The following is a 26,177-nucleotide window of genomic DNA, read 5'->3' as shown; positions in this document are numbered from 1 at the left end:
GCCTGAGCTCGCAGATGAGTGCCTGAGTTATCCTATTCTTCAGCAGCTGTGTCAATATGAGCTCTTTGCAGGAGCCCAGCACTCCTTCACTATTATTATTCTCTGTATTACTTTAATTACCATGATAGTTCATCCTTTGATCTGCTGAAATAAAGTGAAGCCAAATTTAGTATGCTAACAGCAATGCACCTGGAGAAAAGACAATTTCACAGACCCTTTCTGAAGTGTAAGAGGCAGCGTTCCTGCCAATCACACTTCTCCAGGCAGGTGACTCTAATTTGAAAAGTGAGGATCAGGCAATTTTAAAATTTGTGGCACATGGCTCACAACTTGGGCCCTGGCCAAACCACCCACATGCACCCTACAATGTTGCCGGATTGGAATGATGTGGTCTTGGATGCCAGTAATAAGATGAAGAAAAACTACAGGTATAGCCTATACTATGGTGGTAATGGAGCACATCAGGAATAGTAGTGAATCCTTCTGAAATTCAGTGCAGTGCACATCTACACTGGGCTGTACTTGCATGCAACAACAGAATTCTATCTGGACTCAACAGGGACAGAGCAGAATTGGCCTCAGACACCCACCTGACCATGGGACACATGGAAGGAGACATTAATCTTTACATTGTATCAAGATTTATGATAGTGTCAATTGATTGGAAAACTGATGGATTCAGATCTCTCACCTCCCTGTGTGTCCCACCATCAAGTCAAATGATGCTGCATGATCATGCTTCTTGGGCTCTGGAATTTCATTTCATGGGCTTAGACTGTCAGGTCAGGTCTGATTGGGTCTGAGAAGATAATGACACTTGCAGGTATGTGATGAGTAGGTGAGGGTTGTCCCAGAGACGCTGTGTGTGTGTGTGCTTGTGAGGGGTGGGTGGTAGTGAGATGCTGAAGGAGATCCGAGCAAGTGCTTACCGTAAAAAGATATACCTGGGTTAGGATTCCAGCACATGCATGAGACTTGCTCAGGCATGAGACCTGTTGCTCAGACTATACAGGCATTATTGCTTCAGAAACATAGAAGACCAGAAACAAAAACTGAGAACTTTGTGCAACCTACAGGAAGTCCAAATTTTCAATTCCTATCAATTTTTTTCATTGAAGTTTGGTTGCGTGATGGACGAAAAGAGGGCACAACATAATCCAATTTCTTTGCTGCATTCACAACAGGAGTGTGCTCCAGATGAATCAACAAAAGATCCTGACATTTTGTATAGGATTCCTGAAGGAAAGTGGGCTGCTTTAAGCAATACAGAGATTAGAGTCACATATGCTTTTATTAACTTGTTGCTGCAAGAGTGCTTCACCCTAGAACACCATAGAGCATTTGTATTCCTGAAACGGCTACAGCTTTATTGTATGTTTAGCAATTTTTAGAGTGATGTTGCTGTTTTTATGGGAACATTGCACTCCCATCAATCTCCAACAATAAAAAATATTAATGAAGTACATTTGAATATGAAAAAAACCCTAAACGTGAATCCATGTGTCACAATTTTATTTGTGTAATAATCATTTATAGATTAAGCAGGGCTGATTTTCCAATTTGCTTAATCAGGAAATATAATTGGGACTTACTTTGCATATGATTAACATATGAACAAAATTGTTTAATATGGTGTTAGCTAGTCTTTAAATACTTTCATTTTACATGTAAATTGAATTATGCAACGAATTCATTAACATCCTATTTATAATCACACAACTTATCCCCTCTAGAATTTCCAGGTAGGGTTTGAATTATCACATATTACATCACAGAAAAAGGCTATTTGACCCAAGAATTCAGGACAGAATTAAATCTACACATCAGCCATCTTGTCTAGACCCACTCTCTGATCTTCTCTCCTTATGTTAGTTATCCAGTATCCTTTTTCAGAAGAATTTAGGGCCCCTACTATGCCAGTGCCTTTCAACAAAGAACTTCATGCTCTAACCACCTGTGTAAAGAAGGATAATCACTTCCTCCTTAATTCTGTTTTGCAAGTACTGAATGTAAAATTACTTCTTGCTGCTGTCTCAAGAGGCAGTTGAAACATTCTTCAAATTTTACTTTATCAGGATCTTTGAAATGTGTTTTTATCTTTAGAAATTTACAGGATGTGGATGTCATTGATGAGGCCAGCATTTATTGCCCATTCTGTAGTGGCCCTTGAGACTGTAGTAGTGAGTCATCTTCTTGAAAGACTGCAGTTCTTCTGGTGAAGGGGTACTCCCATGGTGGTGTTGGGTGGTAAATTGAAGGAACAGTGATGTATTTCCAAATTAGGATGAAGTGTGACTTGGAGGGAAAGCTGCTGCCCTTGTCCTCCTCGACGATAGATGTCATGGGCTTGAGGGATGCTTTTAGAGTTGCTGAGGTGAATAAATGCAGTGCTTTTTGTAGATGGCACACATTGCAGCTATGGTGCAACACTGGTGGAGGGAATGAATATTTAGGGTTGAGAAGCAGTCAAGCAAGTCGCTTTGTCCTGAATAGCTTCTTGAGTGTTACTGGATGGGCACTCATCAATTTCTTTACCTGACCATTTCCAGTGAAAGTGCCACATTTAAGTCACTTCTCACAATTATATTGCATTTAAGGATGAAAAAATGAATCTGTTGTCAAATTATTAAATGTATTTAGCATAATTATTTAAGACATTCATAGAGCCAGAGAGTTATGGAAAGATATAGCAATGAAAACCTTTGGCCAATGAAGACCATCAAGCTCCCATTTACACCAATCCTTCATTAATCCCATTTTTATCATTCTCCCCACATTCCCACCAGCTCTCTGCAGATTCAATCACTCACCTACACACAATCACTCACTTACACAGTGGCCAATCAATCTACCAACTTGTATGTCCTCGGAAGTGGGAGAAAACCAGGTGACCCGAAGAAAACTCATGCCCTCACAAGCAGAATGTTTAAACTCCACACAGACGGCACCCAGGGTCAGGATTGGAGCCAGGTCTATGGTGCTACTTCAGCATGACATGCTTTACACTGGAATTTTATAACAAGAATGATAATAGGGGGACAGAATGCAAATTCAGTTTGCTTTCCCTTTTTCCATTAGTTGCAATGCAATAGTTAAACATTACACAAATTAACAGTTAAATAAAAATTATAATGAGATGAATCAAGTGGCATGCACTGTTGAATGGTTTAGTGTTGTCATTCCAAGTATTCTAGACAAACCCTGGAGTGTTGACATCATGGGTGAGTGTAGCCAATAGTCAATAGTCGAGTTTATTGTCAAATACATAAGTACATATATGTACAGGTGCAATGAAAAACTTACTTACAGCAGCATCCCAGGCACATAGCATCATATAAGCAGCTTTGGCAAGAAAAACATAAATCAAACATAAATCGTACACAATTTTTACAAGAAAGAACACAATTAGAACAAAAGAAAACACAAAGTGCTCTTCTGACTATGTGAGTGAAGGTTCTCAATTCCCACAATGAGTGTGTTAAAAGCATGTATTTCTTAATTGGCATAAGAACAAATTTAAATTCTCATAGTCTTCAGGTATCTAATGGCCCAGATACATTTGGACTCACTTACTCAAAGGAATACATTGTTCTCTTTTAACTTGATTTAAATCGAGTAAATGGGACTTAATTGTGTTTGCAATGGAGCAGAATCTGGGTGCTGCTTAAGAGATTTGTTGGTCCCACGGCTGATCAAAACAAAGCACTTATTGGCTTTGCATTTTGTTTACCAGTGTCAGCTGGTGCTTTTTATATTTATTCAATAAGTACAGTGGCTTGTTTTGCTGGTTATAATGGCACATATTTCTACCAGTGGATCACCAGAGTGTAGTGAATCATAAAGTCAGGCAAGCCTAAATGCATGTCTAGAAGGAACCTTAATATGTTTTTCTTCCCTTCTTTCCTAGTCATAGACATAGGAAAGGCGGTGTAATCTTTTCCCACATTGAGACTTGATAGCTGTGTTAAATTTGGTGAATAGTAATTACTCAATCACATTCTAGTCAAGTATGACATAAAAACAGAAATTGCTGGAAGCAGCAACATCTGTTGCAGTTGTACAAGACATTGGTTAGACTGCATTAAGGGTATTGTGTACAGTTCTGGTCACAACACTACAGAAAGGACATGGTAGCAAGAGAGAGAATGCAGAAGAGATTCACCAGGATGTTGCCTGGAATGGAGGGCTGTTGTTATAAGGAGAGATTGGATAGGCTGGGTTTGTTCTCACTGGAATGTAGGAGGCTGAGGGGTGACCTTATAGAGGCTTACAAAATTAAGGGGAGCATAGATAGGATAGATAGTTAGAATTTCTTTTTCCCAGGGCAGGGGAGTCTAGAAATAGAGGGTATAGGTTTAAGGTAAGAGGGGAGAAATTTAAAGGAGATCTGTGAGGTATGTTTTGCACACAGAGGGTGGTGGTTACCTGAAATGCACTGCCAGAGGAGGTGGTGTAGACAGATACTATTAGAATGTTTAAAAGGCTTTTGGACAGGTATTTGGTTAGGGGTGTTCAGCGTGGAGGGATACAGGCCCAGTGCAGACAAATGGGATTAATATAGATAGGCATCATAGTCGGCATGGATGAGGTGCACTGTAAGAACCCATTTCTCTGTTCCTATGATTTTATGAAAGCTTCTGACGGTTCTGAAGTAGGTGTTCAACCTGAAATGTTAACTCTGTTTCCCTTTCCCTGGCTCGAGCGTTCCTAGCATGTTCTGTTTTATTTCAGATTTCCACCTTCAGATGCCCTGCATTTTTTGATTTTCATTTACAGATAAATATTCAGTCCAGTCTAGTTGTATGTAATGTTCAGTATGGACTGCGAAGTTAGCTTTGCTGTGATATTAGATATGAAAGCAAAAGAAGCCTTGCCAGTAATGAAGAGACTTTTTTTTCAGTGTTCACATATGGCTTAAGCAGCTATTATAAAAGTTACACATTTTTTTTTAGCACTTCAGAAAAGGGGTTGCTCCATGTAAGGCTGAGATGAGGAGGAATTTCTTCTCTTCAACAGTGGTAAATCTTTGGAATTCTGTACCGCAAGTTAGCTGTGGAAGCTGTGTATTTAGGGCTGAGTTAAACAGGTTTATGATGGAAATGGAAACCAGTTATGGGAACAGGCAGTAAAGTGAAATTTAGGCCATGACTGAATTATCCATGATCTTATTTCCACTGTGTTTCAATTTTTCTTTTTTCTGTCCCCTGATGCTGGTTTTTAAAATAATTATTACCTTGAATACTTTGTTCTGTATCTATTTCAGACAATCCCTCTTCTCTGCCCCCTCCCTCTCTGCAATCGAAAACAAATTTGTTTTCTCTCTTTCCTTGTTCTCAGGAAGGGTCATAACCTGAAATGATGACTCTCTTTCTCTCCCCACTGCTGCCTGATCTGATGAGTGCTTCCACGTTTTCTGTTTTTGGGTTTCCAGTACCTGCAGATTTTTGCACCAATGATCTTATTGAAAGCAAGTTTGAGAAGCCATAGGGCTTACACCTATTTCTTATGTTCTTAGCCCCAAAAATGGCAACGGAGATATTAATGACTAAAACAGGTGCTGTTCATGTTCAGGGCTATTGCCCAATCAGGCAACCCAACAGAAATAGTGACATCAGGAAAATTTACCTTTTTTTTTGAAGAAAAGTCCTCAGGGTGTTAAAATGTGGCTTTCATTGCTGCAAAACAACTGTTTTTGCCACCAGGGTGCATAGGAAGCAAGTCACAGCCTTAAAGGACTGACTCCAGGGCAGCCATAGTACAGCAGCATAAAAAGTTGCCATGGAGGCGAGGAGGGGAGACACGTCTCTTCAGCTATGCTAAACATCAGCTGTGCTAAAGTGAAAGATAGCCCGAAGTGTCCAGTCCAATTTCCTGATTGGCAGCCCTTTCATTAGAAATGGATCCTATTGTGCTTAAACGTGTACAAAAAGGATGTTATCACAAAAATACAGCCACTACATGCTCTATTTTCTGGGCTTTTTTACCTCTTATAATCCAGTTATTTTAGATTCAATACAGGCTCTTTGGCCCAACTTGTCCATGCCGAACAAGATGTCTATCTATGCTAATCCTATTTGCTTGTGTTTGGCTCATATCCCTCTAAATCTTTCCTATCCATGTACCTGTCTAAATGTCTTTTAAGTATTGTAATTGTACCTGCTTTCCCCACCACCTCTGGCAGCTTGTTCCATATACCCACCAACCTCTGTGTGGGGAAAAAGTTGTCCCTTAAATCCCCTTTATATCTTTCCCGTTTCACCTTAAACCTTCTGTCCAGTTTTATATTCCCCTACCCTGCAAAAAAGACTGTGATTATCCACCCTATCTCTGCCCCTCATAATTTTATAAACCTCTATAAGGTCACTTCTCAGCCTCCTTTGCTCCAGGGAAAACAGACGCAACCTATCCATCCTCTCCAAATAACTCAGGCCCTCTGGTCCAGGCAACATTCCTGTTAATTTTTCCTGCATCCTCTCTAGCTTAATCACATCCTTCCTATCGCATTGCAACCAGAAATGAACACAATACTCCAAATGCAACCTAACCAATGTCTTGCACAACTGTAACATGACATCGCAACTCCTATACCCCATGCTTTGACTGATAAAGGCAAGCAACCCATATGCCTTCTTTATCACCCTGTCTACCTGGGTCTACACTTTCACAGAACTATGTACTTGTACCCAAAGTCTCACTGTTCAATAACACTCCCCAGGGCCCTGCCATTTACTGTGTACGTCCTGCCCTGGTTTAACCTCCCAAAATGCATCACTTTGCACTTGTATGAGTTAAATTTCATTTGCTATTCCCTTGCCCACTTTGTGAGTTGATTTAGATCTTGTTGTAATTTTAGACAACATTCTTTGCTGTTCACAATACCAGAAATGTTTGTGTCATCTACAAACTTGCTAGTCATGTATCTACATTCTCTTCCTTATCATTAACATATATGACAAGCAATAAAGGAACCAGCACCGATCCCTGCAGCACCCCACTTGTCACAGGTCTCCATCCGAAAAACAACCCTCCATTACCACCCTCTGATTCTTACCACCAAGCCAATTTTGTATCTAATTGGCTAACTCAGCATGGATCCCATGTGATCCAACCTCCTGGACCAGACTACTATGTAGGACCTTGTCAAAGACCTTGTGAAAGTCCATGTAGATAATGTCTACTACCTTTCCATTTGGTTACCTCCTTAAAAAAAAAAGCTCAATCAAGTTTGTGAGACATGATATCCCATGAGGAAAGCCATGTTGACTATCCCTAATCAGTCCTTGCTTTTCCAAATGTAAATAAATCCTGTCCCTCAGAAGCCCTTCTAGTAACTTTCCCACTACTGATGTAAGGCTCACTGGCCTGTAGTTCCCTGGCTTGTCCTTGCAGTCAATCTTAAATAAAGGCACAACATTAACTATCCTTCAGTCCTCTGGTATCTCACCTGTGGCTAATGAAAATACAAAAATCTCTGCCAGGGCCCCAGTAACCTCCTTCCTTGCTTCCCACAATGTTCTACGATATACCTGGTCAAGCCCCATGGATTTATCCACCTTTATACACTTCAAGACCCTCAACACCTACTCCTTCATAATCTCGATATGTTTCAGACATCACTGTTTTCTCTGCTGAACTCACTAGAGTTCAGGCACTTCCATGTCTTTCCATTTTATAAATTATGATCTCTGTCAGCTTGTTGTTTATTAGTCTGGTTCAGTATGATCTACAATAATGAAATGCACATCACATTTGCTATTAATTTTTAAGTTATTAGTTTTCTGCTGTGACATCGAAATGGGAATCCTTGGTTTTAATTGCTCTTTGCAATTAAGTTGCTTCATCACAGATTTATATTCATTATCCATTCCCCTAACACAATATGTGGCCTAAAGTGTAAGCAATTAAGTGGTTATTAATTGCTTTCAAAGCAGTACAACAATGAATTATTGTAAACAATAGTTAAATATGTAGTTTCCTACCAGAGGCCAAGTGGCTCCTTGAATGTTCAGTGATTTATTGCTTTGATCATTTTCAAGCTCCTTGAAAAGTGCACCCACAATCACATCTACATGCACATCTCCTAATGATATTCACATTAATTGCATGAAGTTTACCAAGTGATGAAAGTGATAGGTCAGTACACTTAATGCCACAAAAGGTTTGTTTTTATTTCTTTGTTTAATCTTTGTGAGGTTTATAAAATTAATGTTTTACAATCTTTTGCTGCTGGAAATATTTGAACTTGCTTAAATAAACCGCATCTCAATTTTGAGGTTGTGATTTGCATGAAAGCCCTTCCTATGAATCAGTTATCATTGAATTATGGAAATTAATTGTACTGAAGCAAGCTATTGAGCTCATCATGTCCAATGTTATGATTCAGTTTTGTCCCACACACACTTGAACATTTACCAGCTTTACTAAAGCTGGGGGATTTAGGGGCATTTAAAGACTTTAAGTTGATCAAAGGTACTAGAAGATTGTGGGAAGGCAGTGAGTATGATGTTTTACAAGGATCGGAGAAATGCAATGCACACGGAGAGTGCTCAATTAATCAAGGTTAACTTCTTTGAAGAAGCACAGGAACTTATCCTGGTTTCTTAAGCATAGTATCTTAGTTAGGATTCCCTTTCTAACCATGATACTGAAAACGGATTAATTGATCATCATCTTTGCTGTTTGTGGAACCAAGCTCTAAAGAGGAAAGTCTGACCACTGGTCTTTCAAGTATTTCAACCAGCCTTTGTTAACAACATGCACAATTCCAACTGATAAATGTAGTCTGTATTTTTCTATAATTACACTGATTAATTTTACTAATAACTGCAGGTATTATCTTCCACGTACATTTTCTAAGTGCAACATAGAAGAATACCAGGAATTTTTGAACAATGGTGGTGGTAATTGTCTCTTCAATAAACCTACCCGAGTAAGTATCAGAATAACACACATTATTTTACTGTGTTTTCAATTGTTTATTATCTCAGTCTTTCCTTGTAAGTCAATTCTAAGACCCATGTTTAAAAATATTTGCAAGTTATGTTTTATGTTATTCTGTGAAAATTGCCTTAATTCTACAAGTGGACAGTTCTAGATAAAAATACAGTTATTCAAATGTAAAGTGTGATGATCCAGCATGTACATGTGCATAGTTATTATTAATCTTAAAATGCAGAAGTAATCAATGTTAGTAATGAAATTATGAGAAAAATCTGGTTTATTTTATTTGGGGAGGTAAAAAAAAATGACCTTTTTGAAGTTTATGAAATTGTAAAAAAAAATTGATAGTAAGACCATAGACAAATTATTCATTATATAAATCACAAACTAAACTTTTGGAATAGGAAAAGAAATTGGTCAAAAACCTTTGACCAGAACATTAGTTGAAGTATAGAGTAACTTAGCAAGGAATTCCATTAATGTGGGCAAAATTAATTGAAAGTGCCTGTGTACCCAGCTTAATGTTACTGTGCAGAGTGCTGATTCATCCTCGTCCAAGCATTCACATGACAGGAGTTTAGAGAAGACCTCTGCTCCTGGTGCAAACTCCTGCCTCCTTGCTCAGCATAATGCTGCGACAGGAGCCTGGCCCATAGCCCTGCAGCATTGGGAACCTGACATGAATCCTTGCCCTCTGCTGGAGCTCCCAGAGCAATGTGTTACAGATTAGGTTACTATTTGGTGAATGTCCCTTTAAGACATAGCACAGCTCTGTGTGTGTGTGTGGGTGTGTGGGGGGGGGGGGTGGGTGGGGGGGCATGATTACGACAACAGGAGATAAGGATGTGCTGATGTTTTGGAGCAGTTAGTCAGAAGAGAGAGAGAGAGAGAGAGAGAAGGGAGAGAGATACCCTGCCTGCTGGTCTCTGTATCAATGGATGAAAAACAATAACTGTGTCTGTCACTACAAGCCACGTATGGATTTTTGGAGTAATCCGGTGGAGTCCACTTTGTCATTAACCTGTAGAGTTTGTGTGGACGGCCATGATTCGAATGCCTTTCGGGGTGGCAGATACTTCGGAACAAAGAAATGGAGACCATTAGTGATTGAGGTGTCGTATGGGTTCCATCGTGGAACATTTGGATTTTGTAATTTCTCTCCATTCTCTCTCTACATTTTCTCTTCAATCATTGGTGGTTTTGCAGAAGCCTTTGCTCACGCTTCAGCTTGCTGAACTGAACTTTGAGAACTATTCCTGGACTTGGAGTTTGGGAATTTGACACATGCACACTTCGAGTTTAGTTTTTGGGGTTAATGTTTAAGATCTAACATTTTTACTTTTAACATTCTAACATTTTTACTTTTATTTTTCTTATTATCATAAGCAGTTATTAATAAAATAGTTTCTAACACTTATACATGACTCGGTGTGTCTCTTTTGTTGCTGGTATGCAACAAGTGAATCACCCATGGAGTAGAGAGGTTGCTTGTCAGGGCTGGTGTTGGATGGGCTGGAGCTGTGGGGCTCAGGGATGCATCCTGTTTGGCGTGGTGAATGTGGGCATTGCTGGGGACAGGCAGCAGCTGCTCCATGTGTTGACAGACCACCCAGATCCGGCCGTCTCTCTTGTCACCTCCTGTTGGATGTGACGAAAGCTGCTGTATCACCTTCTCTTTGTTTGACTGCACACCTCTCCCTAGCCTGATTTCTCTATGCTAACAAGGTCAATTGAACTTGTTACCATCGAGAGATCTCTGCGCTGGGGAGGCAGACAAGGGAGTCAGCATCTTCCATCACCTCCAACAGGAGGTGACGAGGAAAACCGATGGAGTATGTGCTGGCGATCCACAGCAATGGCTCTCAGTGCTGAGTGGCTGCACCAACACCGGTCCTTTTCAGCAAGCCATGGGACAATTCATTGCTGCTGCAGAGTCAGCAGAGGACAGGGTTTCACAGCACAGCAAGGACAGGAGTGCACCGCAGGTTCCCAGCACAGCGGGACTGCAAGTTATCCATTTCTTCATTTGTGTCACAATAGGCCTTTTTGGTGCTGATTGCACTAGTTTGTGAGAACACATCCTGAGCACTAAGCAAGCTACCAGTGTAGAGTCATGGAGTCCACAGCACGGATACAGGCCTTTCAGCCCAATGGGTCCATGCCAACCACTGTGCCCACCCATCTAATCCCAATTTCCTGCGTTCGACCCATATCCCTCTAAGCCCCACCCCTCCATGTACCTATCCAAGTGCTTCTTAAATGGTACTATTGTAGCTGCCTCAACCACTTCTTATGGCAGCTCGTTCTATATACTCACCACCCTCTGTGTGAAAAAATTGCCCTTGTCCCTTTTAAATCTTTCCCCTCTCACCCTTAAATCTATGCTCTCTAGTTTTGGATTCCCCTATCCTGGGGAAAAGACTGCTACCATCCACTTTATCTATTCCCTCTTGATTTTATAAACCTCTGTAAGATCACCCCTTATTCTCCTATGCTCCAAGGAATAAAGACCTAGCCTGGCCAACCTCTCCCTGTAACTCAGGCCCTTGACAGTGTAGTCAAGTTTGAGGGGTCTGGTGAGAATTGTGAATCTATGAAAAAAACATCTGGTAGCCTTTTTCTCTTCATTAAACTTCTTACTGCTCTGCATTGGAAATAATTATTAGTTAATTAAGTTTCTTCAGAATTTCCTGTTTCAATGTTATTATTTACTAGGAAACTGAAAACTATCTCAAAATTAACAACTCAATTGGAATTTTTCCACCAGTTGTCTTGACTCCCCTTGCCATTGGATTAGATCTTCCTCTGTGAAGCCATGTGTGCAACAACTATCCCAAAACAGGCACAGAAAACTTCCACTCCAATGTGAAGTTACAAAACAGGAGTGTCAGGACACTCATGGACAATCCTAACAGTAACAAACCTGGAGAGACAATATTAAGTTTGCTTTGATGTCGTGAATCTTTAACGTGCCAAGTTGTGGTAATGCAAAGCAAGTCTTCGCACTTGCCGTCCCCGATGAACGAGGTTCCTGGACTTGGTCACATGACATTGGGAAAGTGGAAGCTGGAGGAAAAGCCAAGGGATTTGTCTCCTGGCTGTTCATCCACTCCACCTGGTAGGATAAGGGATGATGGTAAGAGAATATTACATGACAACTGATAAATTAGAAAAGTTTACCTTCACTGAAAAAGATGCATTATTTATGAAAAAGAAGAAAAATAATAATATAGTTCTCCATTCTGGATTTTTGGATCATAATACTGAGCGTATTTGGTCCTTGTGAACGGCTATGATTATTGTTACAATCAAGAAACCCAAGGTTGTCTTAATGAATTTTCCAGCAATTAAATTGTTTGATCTAGTTGTTATGTTAAAAATTGACCAGAACTAGTGGTCTGGATTATAACTAATGAAAATCTGGGGGAAAAAACTGCAGGTGCTAGAAATCTGAAATAAAAAACTGAAAATGTTGGAAACACTCAGCAGGTCAGGCAGCCTCTATGGAGAGAGAAATCGGCGTTAATGTTTCAGATTTAGGACCTTTCATTATAACTATGTTGTTCTATTACCAATGCAGCTTCTTGATCCCCCAGAATGTGGGAATGGATTTGTGGAGGCAGGAGAAGAATGTGATTGTGGTTCACCGACTGTAAGTAGCAATTCTGCAGTCTGCTGCTTACTGGCTCAAAATTTGTGACTGTAATGATGGCAAAACTACCAGGACTCACTAATATTACTGTGTAAAATAGCACCTGCACAACTTTTGGTATCCATACATGTGGAAATCCTGAAGTTACTCCCAGATATAACTTCCACCTAGAAATGATGCAGTGTTGCTATGTGGCAGTCAAAATAGAATTAGAGAAGCAGCTTAATCTTCATTTTTACTCATTGTTCTCACCATAAAAATGTAAGCCTTCTTGAATGTATAACTGGGTTTTTAACTGTCCTAAATTTTAATCATTACTGGTCATTACTGTCCCCGAGAAACAAATGTTTTCAATGTAGCGTATCATTCCCATGATTTTTAAAACAGTAATGGAAGGTTTATTTTTATCTTCACTCTAATTAATCATTCTGCCCACTGAATTCACTGTTACTAGATGCCAAAGATCTTTGATGGATGGCATCAGATTCAAAGTCATGTCAGAGTTGGTGAAATGATATGAAAGAGTTTGCTATATCTTTGTGGGTAGCTTTTATTTTGAGGTTAGCAGCAATGCCTTTCTTTAAGTCACTGTCTGTAAAACCTGAGCCATTATGTTTCCATGATATAGAATCCATTAGGCAACTTACTATGCTGCCAGGTTATGTCCTGAATCTTGAATTAATGAGTTAGAGTCACAGAGTTGTACAGCACAGAAGCAGGCCCTTCAGCCCCATGTCCATACTGACCATTTTGTCCATCTATACCAATCCCCTTTGCCTGCATTAGGTCCATACTCTTGTATGCCTTGTCTATTCTCGTGCCTGTCTAAATCCCTCTTAAATATAGTGATTAAATCTACCACCACCTCTTCTGGCAGCACGTTCAGATATTAACTGCTCTCTATGAAAAACTTTCCCCCTCGGATCCCCTTTAAAACTCCTGCCTCTTGCCTTTACACCAATGTCCTATTGTTTTTGACACCCCCATCACGGGAAAAAGATTCTGACTGCCTACCCTATCTGTGCCTTTTATAATTTTATATACCTCTATCAAAATAATCCCATCTGCCCGCACATGGTCTGTATTCCTCTGTTCACTGCCTGTTCATGTGTCTATCTAAATGCTTCTTAAGCATTGCTGTTGCATCTGCTTCTACCACCTCCCTTAGCCGCACCTTCCAGGCACCTATCACTCTCTGTGTAAAAAAAACTTGCCTCGTAAATCTCCTTTAACCCCCCCACCCCCCCGACCCCCTTCCCTCCCCACCTCACCTTAATGCTATGCTCTCTAGTATTTGACAATTCAAAATCTGGAAAAAGACTCTGGCTATCTACCCTATGTATGCTGCTCGTGATTTTATATACTTCTATTAGGTGGTCTCTCAGCCTCGATTTTTATGCTCAATGCCCCAACTGATTAAGAAAGCCTGCTGTATGCCTTCTTTATCACCCGTTTCTTCCCGCACCTTGTCCTCCTCCTCGCCTTTCCAGTTTCCATTCTCAGGGGGCCGCTTGGACTTGTGGTTAATGCCAGTTATCCTTCCATGCCAAGCTCCAGTATTTAGGGGTGAACTTCATTAGATATCAGAGCAAACAAAAAAGTAATCTGAATCAGAACCAAAGCCACCTGGAGTCCATCCACTTCTGGTTTTAACTGAACTAGAATGGGAGATGAATGTTCAGAGACATTTTAAAGTATGTTAACTTCATTGACAGCTTTGACAGAAGGTAAAGCTCCTCCCCATCTTTGCATTCTATCAGAGGCTGTCTGTGGGAGATCAAGTTACTGCTCAGATCTCGCTGTCTCATTTGGGATAAGCCCCTCACCCCTGCCCAGGTACAAATGCACAAGTGTGGGGACTGCAGACAGCACAGCTAGTCACACACAATCCAACCCATAGATGTGAAGTACATTTACTTGTGTTGCGCATGAGGCATTTTCAACAAATTATGGCATATGACTGAAACAGTATCATTGTAGACATGACTGAGGCTAGTCAGCAATTTCTATTGGACTCTGCCGTGATTTTGTAATATAAAATAGTGCAATATCCCACTTGAACTGAGCATTTACTACTGACGTGTGTATCTACAAAATAGCACATTTAATATGCTGGTGCATGATATAAAATTATTTCTTCATCTGTTTAGGCTTGTCGCCAGGAAGGAGGAAACTGCTGTGTGAAGTGCACTCTTGTGAATAATGCCAAATGCAGCAATGGACTTTGTTGTAAAGAATGTCAGGTAAAACAAAACATTAATGCCAGTGATTGTGATAGTCATTCACATACATTGTAAGATTAATGTGTCAGTTAAAATGAATACAGCAGCCCAGAATTGCTCAGGGTTATGACCAGGCAGTTATATACAGGATCACATGTCTGGGGGAGCTACATCATTTATATGCACAATAGGAGGTCAAACCTGAATCCCACTAACTTTAGAACGGGCAGCATTTCTTCCTGCAGAGGTTACAAAAATGCAATATATCCTTTTGTTGGGAATGTTGGGCCAATCCATGCCTCCAGCTCCTGTGGCACCACACTGAACTGAGTCAATGTCTCCTTTTACTGCCCCAGGTGAGTTCACTGTTGGATCACTTGAAATCTTCAGGAAGATGGCACTTTTCTGCATTGCAGAGTAGCAGCCTCCAGACTTCCACAGCGCAGTGGAGAGACCAGTGTAGAGTAGCCTTGCCCCTGGTCCTGTACCACTGTGTTTGTGCTCTTGTTTGCAACATACAAGAGTTTTAATCTGTGACTGTCTGGGTCCTGGTGGTGTTTGCGACCTGGGGTCACTGTAGGAGCCTCTAACAGCAGCCGAGTAATTTTGGAATTCCCCTGATCACCTGGCTGCCTGCATTTGAAGGTGATATGTTGCAGTTTCCTTGCAAAGCCAACATTAGTCGACTGTTTGATAGGCATCCAATTGAATGACATTGGATTATGTCACTTCCTGCAGCCTGGAATAACGCTGAACACAGAAACTAAGGGCCAGTATAAACTTCAAAGTCACTAGAACTGCTGAATGTCCCTTTGTGTTTGGTTCCCATTTCTGTTTCAACAGAGGACAAGGGTCAATTACTGCTCCAGGAGTCTATCCTTCTGATCCACTGCCCCAATGCCATGTTGAGTCCACTTCCAGAGGACCCTCTTGTCCACGCTCTTTAACCTGGCATAGGCCTCCCACAGGAGCCATAGGAATTTCCACTCTGGAGGCCCCCGTTCATCTTTCTAGCTTTTAGGTGTATAGAATCTCTTCTGTGTTGGTGTGAAGGGGTGGGGGCTGTTGTCCCAGCCTCAGTAGTGATTCCATTATAGTATATTGCAATGGGCCAGACCATTGGATCATAGCCAAAGGTCAGTTCCCCAACACTGCAGTTGCATCAAACATTTCAACAAAATAGGTGGCTTCAAAAAAGTCTCCAACCACCAAACAAAAACTTTCCAAAGACTCACCTCCATGAAGGTGGGATCCTCTTAATAGCAATGCTTAGTTTCTGAGTTGCCACACTGTTTATTTCAGGGTGGGTGTAAGAATGAGTGAATCAAATGCTTCCAGGCACAACAACTTCAGAGTAGTTCAAAATGTAAGCACAAGCCTTTTAATGAGGTCAAGCCTTGTTTCACTAATGCCTTCGCCAATATAACCAAATTTGTTTTTCATCGTATATCCGGCCTTGTAAATCCCACTGCAGAAATGGTTTATGAGATGCTACACTGAGCATTTGCTATTATTGTGCATTTCATGCCAAACACCAAGAATAAATTTCTCTCACAAGGAATTATAACCCCTCTTTCCAGCTTTTAGGTGAAGAGTCTCTGCAGTGTTGGTGTGGAGGGTTGGTTTGCTGTATTGGGGAATGTTGAGGCTCTGATAAAGTGATAACATAAATACAGACATATTTCAGATAGGGATCTTCAGGACCATTTCATTCATGTGGGCTGAGGTGAACAATTGGCTAATTTATATTTTATAGAAGAGATGTGTGAACTTTTGAGTTGGCAAAAAAAAGCTCCTACTCATGAAGCTTGAGGGCATGAATTAAATGAGTTTGTCACTCTGGCTTAATCAATTTTATAATTAGCTTATCAAAACAATATTTAGATGCAGGACAGCTTGCGTAAATGCTGATTTTTGTTTCCTTGCTTATTTAAGTGTTCAGGTGCAGCTCCTTCAGGCTAAGTGGATCCCTTATTGTGTGCTTTTACCTTTCAAATGTGCATGTGCACAAACAGAAACTTGCATACATAGGATCTTTGAATAGAGATCTAGCTACGACAAGGTGGTATGACGATGCTTGTTTGCTGCTGATGTGAGTTCTTTGTTTTCTGAGTCTCTCGTACTGTGCAGAAAAAGCCTCATTGTTTGCTATGGTTAGTTGTTGGTTTGTATTGAAGCAACTTCAATGTGTTCATTTAATAATCATTCAAAGTAGCCTGATCTAATCAAAATATACTCCTGATTCAATCATTTCCATTGAGATCATTTTAAAAACTATTTCATGCTGAACTGCTTATTATTTCTAAATTCCAGACACTCCCCACTGAATGGATTAACATATTTAAACAGTAAACAGTCAGGGCTGGATTCATGATCTGTGCTAAATTATTCAATCTAAACTGGACAACAAAACTGGCCTGAGTGCCTAACAGTTTGACAATGAAAAAATCAGTGATGGACTCTTGTACCTGATCACTGATTGGAATATAGGTAGGACCAGAGCTGGTTGCCATAGCATCAGGAGTCATTGAAATGTTTATACATGGCTAGATGGATAAGGTAGAGCCCAACAAATAGGAAGCTAGAAGAACAGTAATCTGTTTTGGTGTCAAAATATGGTGTCAACACATGGGCCTGTCAGTAGGAATGGCACACCAAGTGGATGCGTGAGTTGGGATTGAAATCAGTGGGTGGGGATGGGGTTAGTGCAGTTGAGGCTATGAGAGTGGGGGCTGGGAGTGGTAGTTAATGGCCAGAGGAGACGATGTAAGTAAGGGAACCACATGCAGGCAGGGACATGGTCAAGAAGCAGACCTATTAAAGCATATTATTTTTCCTGAGGGTGTCCAGTGACAGAAACGTCTCAGAAAAATGTGACCTAATTTCCTGGGCAGAAATCCCAAGAAGCATTTGCAGGGGGAATGTTATCTCTGCATGCATGTCCAACAAACATGATTCGGATCTGGTGGTGCCTCAGTTTGATCCGGAAGTCATCTCAATTCAAGTCCATGTTGGAAGTAGCCCATTTTCTTAGGTGTAGTGCTCAGAAATGAAGTGCAATGAGTGAGTATTTCTTAGCTATATTGGTTTTAAATCTTCAGGATCCTACCTCGAAGCTTATTCAATGCATTGAGTACTCCTGGTGTGAAGAAATTTTCAATTATATCTGGTTGATTGTGGCCATTAGTCCTTTTTGCCTATTCTTGAAAACCACTTAACACTCAAGCTGATTTTGTAAGATATGATAACTGGAAAAGATGTAGTTTAGAAACTCATTTTGGTAAATTTTCCTTTTTCCTGTATGATGCCAGGCCTGCGCAAAAATTGTTAACACTCAACAAATGATCCTTATCTAATTAAAATTCAAATATTGACGGTTCTTTGTACCTTTGCAGTTTGAAAGAAATGGATTTGTGTGTCGTGAAGCAGTAAATGATTGTGACATCCCTGAGACTTGCACTGGAAATTCTAGTGAGGTGATTTCTTTATGCTTGTTTCATATTGAAACTATGTTGTTAAAAAATTAAATTAGATTGTTCAAACCTTATTGTACAATTTAATTTTATGAAAATTATTTGATTGCTAGTGTCCCTTAAGACAATAAACAGAGAAATGTTATAAAAATTTGTGAATGATTGTACCCTAATATCAATTGATGTTTTCATCAATTATGTGCTTTGGTACTGGTATCTGATCCCAAAAGCCATGTGACACCATGAATCAATCAAATCAGCACAAGAATTTGTTTTGCCTTAAAAAAATATTTATGCTAATCAGTCAATGAGAGACAAGGGATTGATCATTGTTGGTCTATGCTGTTGGTGTAAGACCATGAGATTTCCATTCTAATGAATAGTGGAGCCATCTTTAATTTTCTACTCCAATGGTTTTAAAATGGATGACAGTAATATTTATTGAAAATATGTATATGCTTTTCCCACATAGTTAGGACCCAATGTTATGCATCTGCTTTATATTCGAATAAAGACTCCACAGCACTCTGCAATGAACCCTACCTGAACCAACATTGCCAGTTTAGTGGAGCCACCTGCTGGGTTCTAATCTTCTCAGACTATGTACAATAGTTTCCACCTCAAGGATAACTGACCCTAGAGTCTTATCACTCCCTGGATGAACACCTCCTGCCAGTAAATTTATTTCTATTATTCAGGGTTGCCACAGGAAATCAAATAAGAATGGTTAATTAAAAAATCATTCAATGGGTTAAACTTGTATGTATTGTGTGGGCATGCAGATCACATGTTAAGCAATGTTATTTATAATACTATTGATCATTCTGTATAGAATAGCCATAAAGGTATTTTCTGATTACACTAACAATTTCCTTTTTTTTTAAGTGTCCACCAAATGTACATAAACTAGATGGCTACATCTGTGACAATGATCAGGTAAGTAACAAAAGCAACATTCTGCTGATGCTGAAGCTTAGAAATAAAAATATAGGATGCCGGAAATGCTCAGGAGGTCAGGCAGCATCTGTGGAGCAAAAAAAACCACACGTTTAACATTTTAGGTCAGTGAAGAATCAATGACCAGAAATGTTGGACCGGATACTGCTGGCAGGAGCCGCCCTCACGTCCATCACCACCAATGATCACCTGATGCCCAAGCATACCTAGTGCAGATTCAGAGAGCCTACCCAGGGGCTCCAACAATATACTGATGAAACCCCACTTCCAAACTTTCCCTGAAGCCTTGACAGTTGGCAAAGCCTCGCTCCCAGCTTTTCTGGATGTCAAAGCTATCAGTGTGTTTAAATGCCTCTGATGTTTAACATTTTAAAAACTATCAAAGTGATGTAAGTTAAAAATATTTAAAGAAATAGCTAACCATACTTTTATATACAAAACTGAAATAAAGAAAGTAACCTTCCCCTTTGCTTTTCTCTCTGGAGCTCTCCAATTCCAATTGAAATCAGTGGGGGCTGCAGATCCTGAACAACGGAGTCTATAAGCCAGTCCTCCAGCATAAATGCTGGAGGAACTTGACAAGATCTATGGGGAATCCAACAGTGGAGCACCTTGATAAATGTGGTGCCTCTATTGCTGAGTGACTCGGGACTTCCTTGTTTGACACTAAATATGTGGAAGACCTGAACTTGCCGGCACTGAAGCAGGTGAATGCTGCCGGTACCATTTGGAGCCTCTGGTATTTAATGGACAAAATCTGGTCCTTAACCACCGGTAGTCACTACATCACAGGAAGTGATTACATTGGAGTAGGTGCAGAGGAGATTTATGAGGATATTGCCAGGACTAGAAAACTGTAACTATGAGATAAAGATTGAATAAGCTGGGAGTATTTTCTTTGGAATAGAGCTGAATGAGGGGAGACTTAATTAAAGTAACTAAAATTGTGAGGTGCCTGGATAGAATAAATAGGAAGGTCAAAGCTTGTGGGTCTTGTTGAGGGTTGTGGGAAGGCAGGTGCATAGATTTAAAGTAATTGATAGAAAACCCTCATTTTTTTTCACCCAGACAGAGGTAGAACTCTAGAATTCACTACCTGAAAGGTGGTGGAGGCAGAACCTCCTCTTCATGTATAAACAGTACTTGGATGAGTTCTTGAAGAGCTGTTGGGCAGGGAGCAAGTGTTGGAAGGTGAGATTAGGCTTTTTAAATGTCACGGGCAGGATGGGCCTCCTATGCCATAAATTTTCTGTGATTTTCTGAGAATCTGCTTTACCTGCTGAGAAATTCCAACATTTCATTCTTTCCACAGCAGATATTTATCAGAGTTTGAGTCTTCCTTTGGTGAAATGGATTGCTGTGTAAAGTTTTTGTTTGTACTCCCTTACAGGGACGTTGTTATGGAGGGAGATGTAAAACTAGGGAGCAACAGTGCAAATATGTGTGGGGAGCAAGTAAGTTGAATGTATAAATTATAAGAAAATAAGACATATTTTGATTTATTCCTATATCCATATTTTATTTTACATTGCAGCTTTGACCCAATTACTGCAAGGGAATATACATTTTCTTCATAAAAATGTACCTCTGGAGCCTCCACTGAACGCTGATCCTTCTACTGTTGTCTGTTCCTGACAAATGCATGGTGACTTCCCTGTATGAGATCGGCCATGTTGTTGGAACCAGTTAGCTTATCAGAGCTTGAGATAAAGAATTATCTGTCTGGTTTTAGGTAGTGGGCTGTCCTTCCTGTTGCTCATGAGAGCTGGCTACAATTCAAGATAGCTGGATCTTGATGTGTAAGTCACCTGACTAAAAACACAGGCCCAACTCTGCTGATACATTTTGACAGATATCCAGCATGTAGGCATATCACTGTTGGCCATTGAACTTAATTGAGAATTGAATTTATGACCTCAAATTAGTGACAGGGAACATACTGACATAAATTTCATGGCATACCTGTTGGGAACAGCTGTAACTGTGGTCCAAGTGTGGACAAGGGAAGTTCTCTGTAGCCAAATAGTGAGCATCCGCACCAGTAGGGCCACATCTGGGGTTCTTTGTCATTCAAAAGTAGCCTGGCCGGGAAGAAGAGTTCTCAATTTTCCCCTCATCCCCTGAAAGCAATAAATTTGAATATAAAAGTTGCCCTTGTCCCTTTGGTATGTCAGGCCAGAATTATGGTTTAAAATCTTGTGTGGTGTCCCTAACTACTTATCAGAGGTCAACCTGGTCTGACCAGGTATACAATTGCCTATATGCCAGATCCTGGAAAATGCCTGTACTGCAGAACTGTTGATTCAGGGTGTTTGGGAATCAGCACCTTGTAATAGTTGACAATATGGAATGGATGCTGTCCCAAATGACTATGGAGAAAGCCTTGGGTGAAGACCATGTTTAGACTGCAGTTGCTGCCAGTGTGTATACATCATCTGGCAATGTTATTGATTCATAAGTCACTTTTTTTTGTGGTTCTTCTGACTCCCTTCATATATTTGTAATCACTTAGCATGGCTCTGTTGCAAAGTTGACCTATAAACAGGTCATTTTACAATCTGTATTCCTTCTCTGACATTATTTCCATGACAACTTCTGATAGCTTTTATTTATCATTTGAAGCAAAATTATTTAATTTGTCAGAAACTAACAGAAATATATTTGTTCTTTAGAGGCAAGAGCTGCAGATCAATTATGTTACGAGAAACTTAACATTGAAGGAACTGAAAAAGGGAACTGTGGCAAAGACAAAGGCACCTGGATTCAATGCAATAAACAGTAAACAAATATTCCATTAATAGTATTTTACATATAATATTATAAGCATTTATATAATGGGCTGCATTTGGCTATCATTTCTCTTAAACCATTGCACAAAGTCAATGTTGTTCTTTAGGTATGGGATACAAATAAGCTTTCTTCTTCTCCATAGACAAGACCAATATCACACAAATCATGTTGATGTTTAAGCATTATAATTAAGCATTGATAATAAAGCATTTATGCTGAAGTATAGGTTGCAATTTTAGGTTTTAATTACATCTTAGCATTTTATCAAATTATCCAAAAGGAAGATACTGCAGATGCTGGAAATATAAAATATAACAGAAAAGGTTAAAGACTCATTAACCTGAGATGATAATTCTGTTTCTCTCTCTCTAAGGATGCCGCCTGAACAGCTGAGTATTCCCAACTTGTTTTGTTTTGGTTACGTTCTTAAAGAACATAATGTCCACCAAATGCCAGAAGGCTTAAATTTCTCTGAAATTCCTTTTGCATGTTACTTTAACATTAAAAATAAACAGATTAGCATATTCATTTAAATAGTGTACAAAGAAATCTTATACAGTATATGTTAACATATGTTATGCATGTTGTATGTCATGCTATTGTTAACAAAACTAATTTGAAGATCTGAATGATTTTATATGTTTATTTAGTCAACTCAAGTTAAAAAAGCTATCTTGGGAATTTTGCGGCAAATCTGTATCAATATGGTATATGTTTTGATTTAATTTAAATAACTTATTTTGGTTAAAATGTTTCATAGATTGTTATTTTGATGGCTTTACTTCTTGCTTTCAAGTTTCCACATTTAATATTGAATCAATTACAGAAAGATGTTATTCACTTTATCCTGTCTGTGCTATCTGAAAACATACTCTATGTCAATCCTACTTCCCAACTCTTGGTCCATAGCCCTTTGCTACTATTCAAAAGTAGTGAGGGTTTCAGCATCCACCACTCTTTCACACAGTGAGTTCCAGACCTCATCATTCACTTAAAATGTTTTTTATCAACTCTCTAAATCTTTACATCTATGCCCCCCTAGTTACTGCTTCTACTGCTAAGGGAAAAACAGTTCTTTCTACTTTTGGTATACTGATCTCTCATTAACTTATAGTCCTTGAGCCTGTTTTGTTCAAAAGAAAAGAGCCTGAACCTAGACAGTCTCTCCGCCTAACAAAAATTACCAGCCCTAGCAACACCCTTGTTAATCTACCGGACACCCTCTCTAGTGCTGTCACATCCTTCATGTAGTGTGGTGACACTAGCCACCAGAAAGAAGTATGCTGAATACTGGAACCAAGTTCATCTAAAAAAAAATGTTATACAACCACAACAAGATTGATCCTGGCTCCTAAGAGCTGCGCTACGAAAAGGTGTCTGATGCATTTATATATTCAGAGAATTCTAACTTTACACCCAATGATGTACTTTTGAAGTATAATCACAATTGCATTGTAAGAGATACAGCAGCCAATATGCACATAACAGACTCCCACAAATAGCATTTCATGGTGATGTTAGTGATCAGTGATGGTGATGCTAGTTAAGCAATAAATATGGGCCAGGGCATGGTGAAGAATTCTCCTGTTCTTCTATTCTTCTTTGAAATGGTGCCTTGTGATTTTTATGCTCACCTCATGGGGCCTCACTCTACAACCTCATCCAAAGAAAATTCTCCAATGGTATTATACCAAAATAACAGCCTAGGCTTGTGCTCAAGTCACTGAAGTGGAGCTTGAAACCACAATCTGCTGCTAGAGACAATAGGGAGTTATCCAGTGAGCCACAACTAAATAGTACAGAAAAATTGTCTATATACTCTTTAGGGTGTAGTCTACTACTTTGCTGTTAGTTCTTTTTAAAGGTCAGCATTTTACTGTTCTGCGGTCATTATCTATTGTGTGCTTCTTCTGGTTGAAACTAACTTTGAGGACTTGTCATTAATGAGTATCTCAGTAACGCTTAAAAGACTGTCCATATTACTTGTTCAACCTTTTTGAGAGTTTAGCATACTGTCGGTGGACATAAAACCATCACAAACAGCTGATTAAGAAGCATTAGGATCTTTAGACAGTGCCTTATTTGGCGGTCACCCTTTATAGAAAGCAAATAAGAAACAAAAGGATTGTATCTGTACAGTAATTTTTGTATCCTCACTTACCCTTGTAGGCAATCCCATCAATTTGTTTTAGTACAGTAAGGTTCCACATAGGGTATGTGTGAGGTGACTAATCAATATTTCTCCATTTTATATTACCTGCTCTGGAATGTTTCACTTCCTTTGACTTTGACTTCCCTTTGACTTTATTACTGACATATCTATTGAAAGACTTCCATGAGTGAAGCAATGTTAGATTTAGCACAAATTAAATTGCTGTATGGTGATTTATAAATCAAACAAATGGGAAGATTGCCAAGCATTTTTACAAAAATTACATTAAAAATGCCCACTGAATAGTTTACCTAATTTAATAGTTTGTGAATCTTTATGTGATTTTATTCAAATTCTAACTACATTGCATACAAGGTAAATTTATTGTCACTTGGTATGTAACATAAAAACTTTGAACCAGAAAACACGAATTGAACATGAAAAATGTAATAATCTGATTGGTTATTTGAACAATCGGATGTGGAAAATGCATCTTGCATCTAGCTCAAGTCTGACTCTGTTTCTTATTTAATCCAGAGATGTGCTTTGTGGTTACCTGCTGTGTGCTGATATGTCCAGTGTGCCCAGAGTAGGGGAACTGTGGGGTGATGTGACAATGACTTCATTCTTGCAGAAACACAAGCATATCAACTGCAGGTAATTTATTATATCTCTGATGCACGAGCAACAAAATAACCAAATGGAAAAGTACCTTCCTTATGATTGTGTGCTATATAGTAACAAACAAAGTAGCTTCAGTTGGGGTCCTTCTTTGAAGAGGAACTGAGAAGAATGAGTCTATACTCACTGGAGTTTATGTGACCCTATTGTATCTATAAAATTCTGAGAGGGTTTGACAGGATAGATACTGAGAAACTGTTTCTCCTGGATGGAGAGTCTATGTATAGTCTCAGAATAAGGGGTCTGTCATTGAGAACTAAGACATGGTAAACATTTAGAAGGCCGTGGTGATGGAATTTTCTATCCTAGGGCCAGCGGATTTTCAGTTTACAAATATATTCAAGTTGTAGATTGATAGATTTTAGGATAAGAGATATGGGATCAGCCTGAAAATGGACAACGTGGATCTTGAAGGGCAAAACAATGTTGAGATACATTCCTGCTTCTATATTCTTATGAATGTGTGCCATTTATGATAATGGCAGGAGTTAATTATTACAAACATTGTACAATAGTCTCACAATATTATTTGCTTCACAAATAATGTGACAGCATCATTGGGTAAATTTCCCAGCTCACAGCCACATACCCAGTTGTAAATTGACAAACTGGGCACCATTTCCAACAGTAGATTTCATTTGGGATAATGAGACTATGCAACCTTGTTTGCATCAGGAATTCCTTCATTTCTTTTGCATATTCAATGTTATGTCTTCATTTCAAGACTTGCCCCTTAAATTAAGTGAATTGGATGTCCTAGGAGTCCATAAGGGGAGAAATGTGATTTTCTGGTGTGTATTTCACAAGATTACAAGACAAGGGAACAGAAGTAGGCCATTCGGCCCATCGAGTCTGCTCCAAAGAAAAGGGGAAAAAAGAAAAAGGATGAGAAATGGGGGGGGGGAGAAACTATTCTAACCCCAATTTCCGGCCTTATCCCCACATCTCTCGATACCTTGACTAATTAGATATCTATCTATCTCTTCCTTAAACGCCTCCAATGATCTAGCCTCCACTGCTGTACATGGCAAGGAATTCCATAAATTCACTACCCTCTGGCTAAAGAAATTTCTCATCATCTCTGTTTTAAACCTGTACCCTCTAATTCTAAGATTGTGCCCGCTGGTCCTGGACTCACCCACCAAGGGAAACAGCTTGGCCACATCTACTCTGTCCAGTCCTTTCAATATCTTAAATGTTTCTATAAGGTCCCCTCTCATTCTTCTGTCCATGCATTTGTTGGGTCAATTCCATTTTTGCTTCTTTTTTTCTCCCTTGTGATTATTTCATTTTTTTGTGTGTAGCTGCTG

The 26,177-nt window shown here is 39.5% G+C and overlaps 1 protein-coding gene across 8 annotated transcripts in view; it reads left to right on the top strand.

Moving 5' to 3' along the window:
* adam22 (ADAM metallopeptidase domain 22) overlaps nucleotides 1–26,177 on the top strand; it is a 232,200-nt gene that overhangs the window by 152,365 nt on the left and 53,658 nt on the right. For all 8 annotated transcript variants that reach the window (XM_052015804.1, XM_052015808.1, XM_052015807.1 and 5 more), the window contains 8 exons: nucleotides 8,830–8,929; nucleotides 12,521–12,592; nucleotides 14,743–14,835; nucleotides 18,210–18,290; nucleotides 19,173–19,223; nucleotides 20,635–20,698; nucleotides 21,917–22,022; nucleotides 24,724–24,843. In XM_052015804.1, the coding sequence (XP_051871764.1) occupies nucleotides 8,830–8,929; nucleotides 12,521–12,592; nucleotides 14,743–14,835; nucleotides 18,210–18,290; nucleotides 19,173–19,223; nucleotides 20,635–20,698; nucleotides 21,917–22,022; nucleotides 24,724–24,843 (687 nt within the window). The remainder of the gene's footprint in view (nucleotides 1–8,829; nucleotides 8,930–12,520; nucleotides 12,593–14,742; nucleotides 14,836–18,209; nucleotides 18,291–19,172; nucleotides 19,224–20,634; nucleotides 20,699–21,916; nucleotides 22,023–24,723; nucleotides 24,844–26,177) is intronic.

The sequence above is a fragment of the Pristis pectinata genome, chromosome 5 (assembly GCF_009764475.1).
Source record: "Pristis pectinata isolate sPriPec2 chromosome 5, sPriPec2.1.pri, whole genome shotgun sequence".
NCBI classification, from domain to species: Eukaryota; Metazoa; Chordata; class Chondrichthyes; order Rhinopristiformes; family Pristidae; genus Pristis; species Pristis pectinata.
Note: the sequence above shows the minus strand (reverse complement) of the source record. Positions and strands in the feature narration are given on the sequence as shown.